The 11001-nt window shown below is 54.6% G+C and overlaps 1 protein-coding gene and 1 non-coding gene across 5 annotated transcripts in view; both read left to right on the forward strand.

The window, feature by feature from the left end:
* Positions 1-10359, forward strand: part of IL34 (interleukin 34) — a 36184-nt gene extending 25825 nt beyond the window's left edge. For 2 of the 4 annotated variants that reach the window (XM_039503723.1, XM_039503722.1), the window contains exons 6-7: positions 8171-8281; positions 8873-10359. In XM_039503723.1, coding sequence (XP_039359657.1) covers positions 8171-8281; positions 8873-9103 — 342 coding nt within the window. In that variant the 3' untranslated portion in view covers positions 9104-10359. Of the gene's footprint in view, positions 1-8170; positions 8382-8872 lie in introns of all 4 variants that reach the window. The other 2 variants (XM_039503724.1, XM_039503725.1) reach the window with 2 other exon arrangements.
* On the forward strand, positions 379-449 carry TRNAG-GCC. The gene has a single exon. It is a non-coding gene; the product is annotated as a tRNA-Gly (tRNA).
* Positions 10360-11001: the final 642 nt, after the last annotated feature.

Here is an 11001-nt window from a genome sequence, read left to right on the forward strand (position 1 = left end):
GGTTGCTGCCTGGGGAGGGGGATTTCCCCACTGCACCCCCCACCCCACCCCGAGCTCTCTGCCAGTGAGAGGAGCTCAGGGGAGCAGTGAGCTGCTTCCCAGTACAGCAGGTGGATTCCCCTCGGCTCCTTGTGGGGCGCCAGCAGCCAGCCCAAGGGGCAGGGTGGGTGGGTGCATTGCCTGAGGGGCAAATTGCAGCCTCTGTCCTGGGCCGTAAGCCGCTGCTGCTCTCTCTGGGCCAGTCGCTGGTGCCCTGAAGGGGGCTCACTGCGGTCTGGTGGCACAGCCGGCCCCTCGTTGCCTGTGTGGCAATGCACTGACTGCACGGGGAGCTGCAGGCAGGTTCAGCCAGCTGGGAGGAGGTTCTGGGCAGGCTGAGCATTGGTGGTTCAGTGGTAGAATTCTCGCCTGCCACGCGGGAGGCCCGGGTTCGATTCCCGGCCAATGCAGCTGTGACTTTTTTTCTTTTTGCCTTCTCTTTTGAAGCCCCGTTGCACTGCAGGCAGGGGAAGGGAGCTGCAATCTTTTAAAATAAAGGCCCCGCTTTAGGGATATTTCTCACCCCGTGTTGTTCCCTTGTAGAAATCTTACAGCAGTGTTAAGGGCTGTTGACATCACATACTGTTATCCCGTCGCTCGGATCTGTTCCAGCCTGGGCTGTGAGCCTGGGCTTGCTCAGAGCTTTGGGCTATTTTAGCTCCTAAGAAACCCAGGTTCTGTGATCACTGGCGTGGCTGATTGAGCGGCTGCTCTGGCTCTGTGGCCTTCAGCTAAATGAAAACCCAGAGCATATGTCATTAAATATCCCAGGGACTTTCCCAGGCAATTATTCCTGGCCAAATCCGCTAGCCAAATTCCCACCATTGCTGTCCCTGTTGTAGAGGCAAACATGGGGCTGTTGCTACGATTTGTAGGAGAAGACCAGGACCAGGGCCCCTGGCGAAACTGAAAATATAAAACAGTCCCTGCCGCAAAGAGCTTCCAAGCTGCCCAGGAACCCGCCTTCTCTGCATTGGTGGGGAGTGAGCTCTGTCTCCGCTGTGGGAGAGGCTGATTCTCCCCCCGGCAAGAGAGAAAGTCACTCCTAGCTCAGGTCAGGGAGCCCTCAGCTGAGAGCTGGTGGCTCAGCAGTTGAATTCTGTTACATCTGTTACGTGGCAGGCCTGGGTTTGAGTCCCAGCTGATGCAAGTGGCTTTTTATTAACATCTGTGTCTCTGTCCAACCCTGCTGCAGGACCACCGTGGAGCTGACTGACAAAGACACAAGCATTGTCTTTGCAGTCGGGAGACGCCCATTGTTCAGGGACCTGCCTTGGTTGTCACTGACAGTCCAGAAGAGCCGACTTGCAAAGAGAAACGGTGCCGCACCCGTTTGTCCTGTTAGCACCTCGGTGTCACCACCTGGCAGCTGTGATCCTCTCGGATCGACAGCGTGGGGAGGGCTGGAGCTGGTCAGTACCAAGGGCCAGCCAGGGTGAGGCAGGACCATCTGGCAGACTCCCTTTGAGTCAGCCTTGAGCCAGTGCCACAGCCTAATGCTCGGGGGCAGGGCTTGGGGGCGGGAAATGGGGGTGCCGACCAATTGTGCTCATTAAGGCTCACAGCCTGTCCCACAAGCATAGCTGGGGAACATCAGTGTTGTGGCGAAATTCCAGTGCGGGTGAGTGCCTCCGGCAGCCCAGGAATTTCCTCCCGCACAGTCACTGGGTTTAGGTACCGTTTTCCTTGTGGCATTGCTGCTGCTGTTGTTAGCTAGCAGCTGCATTCCACTCCAGAGGTGGCTGCATATTAGTTCTTATGTCCCTCCTGTGCCCCCAACCCCTGCATCCCCCTCTTGCACCCACGTGGGGAAACTGACCTGGATGCACAAAGCAGCTGGCACTGCTGCTCGCTCCCCCACTGGCCTCCGCCCCCTCCGCCCCCTGCAGCCCTAGGGGCGGGGACAAGGAGCTGTCAGGGCTCCCTGCATCCAGGGCACTTTCCCTGCGGGCTGCGCAAGGGGAGGGCAGGAGAGCAGCAGCTCCTGATGCCTCAGCAGCACAGCCCAGGTGGGGAAGAGACCTGGTGTGTGTGCTGAGGGGAGTGTGTGACTGTGTGTGTGTTGTGTTGAGGGGAGTGTGTGTGTGCCCGAGTAAATGACTGCGCTGTCTCTTTAAGAAATCACTCAGGGTCAGGAGCCTGAACTCGGCTTGTTCACACACAAGCAGCCGCCGGGGGCCCCAGAGAGGCAGCAGCACACACAGATCCCCCCCGTCCTGTCACCCCAGCTTAGGGGAAATCGGGTACACGGGTGGGGGGAGGGGGACACCCCGCCATCAGCCCCTCCCTCCCCCTGCAGAGCAGACAGGAGGCACTCCCAGTGCGGAGTGGCCAGGGGCGCCTCCAGGGACGAACGGGGGCAGGCGGGACAGGAATCAAACACGTGTCTTGGGTACGGGAGGTACAAATTTGGCCACTGAACCACCAACGCCCCCTGTGTGTTGTGTCTCAGCTGACTTCCCTGCAAACGCACCTGGCCTGGTTCTGTCACCCAGTGATGGGTGCAGGGCTCCTCACCGAGACGGAAAGGGGGACCTGCAAACACTCTCGCTAGTGCCTGCTGCCAGTGCCACTGGTGCACAGAAAAGCAGGCCTGGGCCATCCCCTTAGAGGTGACCTGTAAGTGCAGACAGGGGGGCTCATGCTCTCCCTCTCCAGGAATGCCGGGGGTGGGTCGGTCACTGGGGTTTGTTCATTTCTTGGGTTCTTACCATGGGAGTGCCAGGAATGTCAGCTGGGTTGGCCTGTGAGAACGGGCAGCTCTTCCAGCCCTACGCTGACAGTGTTGGGTGCTGAATGGTTCATGGGGCCGGCTGTTCACCCCACCGCTTGAGTGAACTAGTGTAAACTCCTCGGGCATTCTCGCACCCTACCCCTAGAGTCCCAGACAGTCCCCTTGGCTACGCCGGTCTGTCCTGCCCCCCGGTGAGCCCACCTTTGTGAGAGATGGGCCCTCGCACCAAAGATCACAGCCAGATTCAGGTTACTTCGCCAGGCCAGTTGTACTTTAGATCTCACACCACAGACAACGCCTGTAGCCAAGCCTATAACAAACCAGCTAGAGATTTATTATACAGGAAAAGGAAATACATTGTTTACAGGTTAAAGCAGGTAAACCTGTGTGCACACAAACGAGTTCCAAACCGGTTTCAAAAAGTACTAAAAGGTCTGTGATAAGCTGTATCCGTCCTTTAGGGCCGACCCCGGCCACGCACTGGGGATCTCTTGCTTCTGCTTAGTAACCCTTGTCCCTTTGAGTCCAAGCAGCACAGGCACAGTTCCCCCTTGTTAGCCTCCCCCCTCTTCCAGCCCCCTTGAAACTGCAAACTCCCAGGTTGGGAGGAATTAACTTGCAAGTCTCCTCTTCATTGGGGGGGGGGTGCGAGGGGAGGGGAGAGAAGAGAAATCAACAAAGTCTTTCTGTCCTCTTCTGTGTTCCACAGTAGTTTGGGATGGACCTTCCATGTGGTGCAGGATATATGCAGCCTCCAACAGGACATGTTTTCATGCTAATTAATGTCTCTCTCCTGTCTGCTGATTGACGCAGTCACAGAGCCTCACAATGCAACTGCTCAGATATAAACTTATCATATGGGCTACAGATGTTGTAAGGGAGACGAGTGCAGACAGCAATTCACAAGCATTCAATGAAGTTGTCATAGGTTTATTCCCCACTTTGAACTTTAGCGTCCAAAAGATGGGGACCTGCATGGATCCTTCTAAGCTTAAATCCTAGCTTAGATCTGGTACTTGCTGCCAACAGCCAAAATTTATAGTGTTTTGGCACACTCCCTGTTCCCCCAAACCTTTCCCTGGGGAACACAGATCCAAACTCCTTGGATCTTAACACAAAGGGAAATAAACCATTCCCCCCACCGTTTTTCCCCCCACCTGTCCCTGGTGAGTCAAACTAATCCCCTGAGATTTCAAACAAGGGAAAAATCAAACAGGTTCTTAAAAAGAAAAGCTTTTAATTAAAGAAAGGAAAGTAAAAATATCTCTGTAAAATCAGGATGGAAATTTACAGTCTACAACTTATAAAAACAAAAGGGACTCCCTCCCCCCTAGCTTAAGTACAAGTTACAGCAAACCAAAAAAAAAATAAAATAGGGTTCCAGCAAACACACATTTGCAAATACAGAAATTAATTAGAAGACTAATCCGCCTTTCTAATACTCACTATACTGAATAGAAGAGAATACTTCAGGAAGCTTGGAGAGCCTGGATATACGTCTGGCCCCTCTTAGATCCAAAGAGAGAACAGCCCCCAAAACAAAGAACACAAACATAGACTTCCCTCCACAGAGATTTGAAATTATCTTGTCCCTTGATTGGTCCTCTGGTCAGGTGTCCGTCAGGTTTACTGAGCTTGTTAACCCTTTACAGGTAAAAGAGACCTTAACCCTTAACTATCTGTTTATGACAGAAGTCTAAACACTAAGCACATTTTTTTATAACTCTTAATACCGGTTTTACCATTACTCCCACGCAGGGAGCCGGACGGGTCCCAGGTAGCTCTGTCAGCATGCACGTGACAGGGGGCATTTGCCAGCGTCACACGCAGCTGGTCAAAACCATTTAAAATACACAATATCAATGATATTTTTCATCGACGTTTCAAATGTTGTCATGTAATGGTGACCTTCCAGATGGAAGTTCTAGTGAATATTTTGCCCCGTTTGACCAGCTCAAGAGATGATAAAATTCTGACACACACGTTCATTGAAATTTTGACTCAATTAAAAAACAAACAAAAACTCGTGTTTAAACTCAGGGATCTACAACCCATCTTGGACAATGATCCCACACTTTCACAGGCCTTGGGTGGCAGGCCAGTCCTCGCCCACAGACAACCCGCCAACCTGAAACATATTCTCACCAGTAACTGCACACCGCACCATAGTAACTCTAGCTCAGGAACCAATCCATGCAACAAACCTCGATGCCAACTCTGCCCACATATCTACACCAGCAACACCATCACAGGACCTAACCAGATCAGCCACACCATCACCGGTTCATTCACCTGCACGTCCACCAATGTAATATTCACCATCATATGCCAGCAATGCCCCTCTGCTATGTACATCGGCCAAACCGGACAGTGCCTATGGAAAAGGAGAAATGGACACAAGTCAGATATTAGGAATGGCAATATACAAAAACCTGTAGGGGAACACTTCAACCTCCCTGGCCACACAATAGCAGATGTAAAGGTAGCCATCCTGCAACAAAAAAACTTCAGGACCAGACTTCCAAGAGAAACTGCTGAACTTCAGTTCATCTGCAAATTTGACACCATCAGCTCAGGATTAAACAAAGACTGTGAATGGCTTGCCAATTACAGAAGCTGTTTCTCCTCCCTTGGTTTTCACACCTCAGCTGCTAGAACAGGGCCTCATCCTCCCTGATTGAACTAACCTCGTTATCTCTAGCCTGATTCTTGCTTGCATATATATACCTGCCCCTGGAAATTTCCACTACATGCATCTGACGAAGTGGGTATTCACCCATAAAAGCTCATGCTGCAAAACAAAACCTTTACAAAGGAAAATGTTCATTGCCAGCCCTCCTTTATCCATCAGCCAGAAGCAAAGCAGGGCAGAAAGCCCGTCTTGTTTGGAGTTTTTGGCAGGTCATCTTTGACATTATAGATGATGGTGACCCATGAGCGAAACATCAGATCACAAGTGAAAGAAACTCTTCACAGCTGCAGCATTGGTTCTTCTGTGGCAATACTGTCCCCTGCTACACAGGAGGCCTCAGTTTGATTCTCAGCTGATGCAAATGACTTCGTTTAGTGTCCTTTTGCTCTACAGTCCTGCTGCAGGACCATGGTGGGCCTGACTGACGAAGACACAAGCATTGTCTTTGCATTTGGGAAATGCCTGTTGTTCAGGGAGCTGCCTTTGCTGTCACTGACCCTCCAGCAGAACTGACTTTCAAAGAGAAACAGTGCTTCACCTGCAAGTCCTACTAGCACCAGTAATGTGTGTCACCACCAGTGTAGCCCCTTGAGCTGTCAGCCTGTCAGATCCCCCTTCTGGGGTGGGCTGGGACCAGCCAGGATCAGCTGGCAGCCTCCCCTTTGAGTCAGCCCTGAGCCAGTGCCACAGCCTAGTGCTCAGGGGCCAGGTGCTGGCCATTGGGAGAGGGGACATGGGGGTGCCGATTAAAGATCCCACCGCCCATTTCACAAGCGTGGAACCGCGGTGTCCTGGCTAAATTGCAGCGTGGGTGAGTGCCTCCTGCTTCCCGGGCTTTCCTCTTGCATTTCCTTTGTGGCGGGGGAGAATTCTCCCACACCCCTCCTGCTGGGCACCCTTAAGCTGCTCTTTTCCTGCAGCACGTACCTGGTCTGTTTCGGACTCTACCATTCAGTGCTGGACTCATGGTTCCCTCTCGCCAGGATTGTCTAGGTTAGGAACAGAGACCAAGGTTAGGCCAGGGTGAACTGGAACGTGAGCTCACCCAAATGCCTAAACTAGAAAACTCCAACAGGCCCGGGAGCTCCACAGGTTAGCGTCATTTTCAAGATGACTTCTAAGGCGAGATCTATCAGCTGACATGTTCCCTTTACTGTGTGTCTGTAGAGAAAGACCAAGAGGGGACTTGGGTTCCTTAGAGGGTTTTCGTGTCTTAGTATCGTGAATCTCATACCTGGTGGCTTCTGGTTCTGTAGGAAGCCTTGGATGAGAGCTGGCGTGGCAGCTGTCTTTGCCCTAAACTGAAGGGGTATTTTTGTCCTTACAGCTGTGTGTGGGAAGTGAGGGGACACTCAGAATTGTAATTCAGGGACCATGTATCCAGTCACTTCTGAAGCGGTAGAAAACTGCCCTGCACCTGAGCAAAGCTAGCACCACGTAGCTGTGAACAAAAAGAAGCTGAAAACAAGGAGTTTGAAACAAGCCAATTAAGAATCACTTTCCCCTCCCTCCAACTTCAAATGTGGTGGAAAAATTTGGTCAGCCTGACCCAAAGTCCTGCTGTTCTGTCCAGTCTGTCTGAGTGGGGGTTTGTTTTAGCGGCTGAGGATTGTGAGGAAAGCTCCAGGCCTGTTGTTCGGGCGAGTCTCTCTGCCGATGTCTGAGCGTGAGGTGACTTTGGAACGACAAGGAGCCTGGGCAGAGGGTTGAAGCAATGCTGCCGGCTGGTGTGGCCAAGCCGCCGGAGTGTGTCTGAAAGCGTCGGCTCACAGCTGGAGCACTGGTGGTTCTGTGTTGCTCTTTCAGGCTGGGACTCGATATGAGCTTGGTCTACACAGAGTTAGTCTCAGTCTAACTGTGTCGGTGGTGGGTGGTGCTGGGGGTGATGTTTGACTGGTGCAGTTATACCAGTGTAACCCATGGGGTAGGTGCCTTGTCCCAGGCTGGCTCCCCTCTCCAGACAGGACTAAGCTATACACTGTAGACACCGGGGTGCCTACAGCTGGGCTGGATTGTGTTACCTAGGCCGGTACAGGTAACGTGGTACAACTTGTGTATAGACAGCTGCTAGCTAGGATGGTCTCAGCTCTTCAGTGACACACGTAGTTGGGCGACGCCTCCATAGGCAACATACAGAAACGAAATGGCGTCTCCCCCATGGCGTGACCTCGCTCTTACGGTGCGTGTGAGGTCACAGCGTGTGGGAGACGCCGTTCGATAGAGCAGAATGGCCCGGGGCCAGATGCCTTCCCGGGGGAGAGGGTGGAGGGATCGTCCGGAGGGTGGGATCTAGCCCCCCAGTGCTGTTCTCAGTTGCGTTAGCTCAGTCGAGCCAACCGAAGGGCCTGCCCAGACGTGAAGTCACTCCGCAGGAGCTCTCCCCCGCCTCATTCCGGAAAAACTTTCACATGGAGCCGTGTCCGGCGTTGTCTGGAAACCCCACGTAGCACCAGCGACTCGGGTTAACACCGTACGCTCCCTCCTAGGCTTCAGCTCCGTTGAGCGTGTGCCAAAGGCCCATTGCCCTGCCTGACGAGAGCTGGGGAAGGTGCTCACGAGATGGAGCTGGTAAATCCCACTCGAGGGCGGGAGCTGTGCAGTTCAGGCCCCTGAGGGAGGGGCGTGTGGAGAGCCAGGCAGCAAGGCAGGGGCGGAAGGTGTCTGGGGAGCAGGCCATTTACAGCCCCACATGTGCGTTTCTGCAGGGGAAAATGGACACCACCGTCTGGGACGTGGTAGAGCAGGTTCTCACCGGCGACGCAGGGAGCAGCCGGAAGCCCGTGCGCCCCAAAGCCCTGCTGGATAACTGCGTCAAGGTCATGTGGCTGCTGTACAGCGAATCGTGTGAGTTGAGATCCCTTCCAGGGCAGCCAGAGTGGAGACAGCTCCCAGCTCACGGGGGTGCTATCGGAGGAGGTGAGGAGTCTGCGCTCTGGAGGGGAAATCCAGCCTGCACATCGCTCTGGTGTTGCTCCCAGGCCATGGGCAAGGGCAGCGGACATGCCCTAAAAGTGGGGGGGCCACAGGTACCAGAACCGTGGCCCCACCCCCAGTGCCATGCTGCCCCCAAAGCCCCGCCCTCGCACCACCCCTTCTGCTGGAGGCCCCGACCCCTGCTCGCTCATCTCTGGCCCCTCCCTTACGGCCAATAAAAGTGGGAGGGCCATGGCCCCTGGCGCCCCTGTTCTGGGGGCTGTGAACGTACCAGGAGAGCAGATTGGCAGGGTACAAAGGGCCCTTTGCATGCTGGGACAGCTGCCCACTCCTCGTGTTCCCGTCCCATGAGCTGGGCACAGACCTGTGGGAAATGGGTCTAGCCCAGGCATTCTGAGCGGCTGCAGGGGGGGCCACCCAGCTGGCCTGTTTACCGCGTTAGTGACGGACGCCTCGGCTCTCTCCTGCCTCAGGTAAATAGGATTCTGCCTATGATCAGGAAGGAAGCGTGGCCATTTCCTCCCTCTCTCCATGGCCTCTGCACCGCCTCGGCATGTGGTCTCTGTTGTCGCGCTACCTGTCTGCTTCCGTGTTGCGTTGTGCCTGCCACCTCCCCGGGGCCCAGAGGAAGCCAGCGCCCTCCAAAGCATCTTCCAAGGTGCCCGGCAGTGGGAGCTTTGTCTTGTTCTCCCAGGGAAGGATGAGAGCAAAGGCGGAGGATGGAGAGCGCAGAGGAGTGGGTTTTCTCCACCGGTGCCATAGGACAAGCCCAGGAAATCTTTCTGGCACAGGGAATCCAGGGAAGGTGGTGGCATCTCCTGCCATGAACAGGCTGCATTTCTGTCCCTCTGAGGGTGCGGCAATGTGTTGCTCCCCACCAGAGTAGATACCCAAGGGCCCGCTCTGCGGCGGAAACGGAGACTTGCCTCGCATTCGAGCCTGCCTCAGCAAGGGATTTTCTCGCCAGGGTTGTCAGAGAGAGAGCATGATGTGACCTGGCCTGGGGCGTGTTGGCCTCGGCGCATGCCTGAGTCAGAAACGCCGCCGGCTGTGTCCCACCCCAGGACGCAGAGCTGGTGCACAGCAGCCCCCGCAGAGAAGAGCAGCTGGAGGGATCCTGCCCATCCGGTGGGTGCTCCCTGGAGACTGCTGTGACTGGGCTGGCAGCTTCGCGGCAGGGACGTTCCAACCCCTGAACGTTTAACCCAAAGCCGCTGTAGCTGGAACATCCCCACTCGGCCTGGCCTCACCTGGGGCCCAAAGAGGAAAGGAGCATCAGGCCACGGAGCGAGTGGGACAAGGGGTTTGGACCCCACGTACGAGGGAGCCGCCTACAGGGACACTTTCCGTCCTGCCCAGGGCCGGTGCATGTGAGAGCAGGACCAGGCCTGTGGAGCCAAAGGATCTGAGAGTGCCAACAGCACTCTGCCCTCGGACGCTTCCTAGAGCTTGTGTTGTGGTTCCCCTCCTGAGTGAGCTGATGGACGATGGAGCCGTGCACCTGCAATATGTGTTAATGAGCCATTGACCATTGATCTGACCCTATTTCTAAAACGCCTGTCGCCATTGTCACCCAGAGCCGTAGAACTCACGACCAGGCCCTGTTCATTCACCGGCTAGGGCACCCGGAGACACGCGCTAGAAGACGTTCTCTGCTCCTGTTTTCAGTGCTGCCAACTCGTGAGGTTTGATCGCGAGTCTTGTGACATTTGCTGTTTTCTTTAAAGCCCCGAGCCCTGGAATCACTGTATAAATGCACTTTGTCGGCTTGCATTAACGAGAAAAAGCTGGTCTGTCGCTCTCCTGGCCGCTTGTAAACGTCTCCCCTAGAGGCTCCAATGCCAATAAATGCAATAAATCGCAAGCGAACCCAACTAAATTTAAAGTCTCGTGATTCTGTGGGGGCTGGGAACCTCTTGGATGTCACGTGTCCTCCCTCCCGCCTGCTGGGAGACTCGTTGGCCTTGTCTCTCATGCGGCACAGGCCCGGTGCTGGGGCTGACCGGTTTCTGTGCAGGCTAAGCGACAAGGGATGCCCCGATCCCCCCCGTCACACAGAGCTGGTTTGTGTCCAGAAGCTGAAGTGCTTTTCAAAGGGAGATCTGTAGATGCGGGAGGACTGGGCTGGGTCTGCTCCAGCCAACGTTGTAGCTGGAATTCTCCACCAACTGGAGCAACAGTGGAAGCTGCCGTGTAGACGGAGCAGGGGCGCTTTGCGCTCTGTGCTAACTCCACCTTGAGCGTGGCTAGAGGAGACCGTGATAGAAATGCCCAAGTCCTCTCTCTACTGCAGCTTTCACCCTAGGTAGCACTGGTGGAGAATGATGTCAAAGTTTGCTGCTAAGTCAAGGCCAGAGAGGAAAGAGAGAGGGTTTGCACAACAAGAGGGAGCAGCATATGGGGAGTTGGCCATAGAAGCTTTGCATCTGATGGAAACATTGATCCCCGGGGTTAGCCTGGCCCGTGAAGGTGGCAAATGGCAGATCACCACTGCCGAACCACGGCTACCGTTCTGTGCTGTCGACTGCCCTGTAACTGATTCCCTGGAAAGTGCTGAATCCTCAGATGGCCCAAGGGTTGAGCATGTCTCACAGACCTGGAG

The sequence above is a fragment of the Mauremys reevesii genome, linkage group 16, assembly GCF_016161935.1.
Source record: "Mauremys reevesii isolate NIE-2019 linkage group 16, ASM1616193v1, whole genome shotgun sequence".
Classification (NCBI taxonomy): Eukaryota; Metazoa; Chordata; order Testudines; family Geoemydidae; genus Mauremys; species Mauremys reevesii.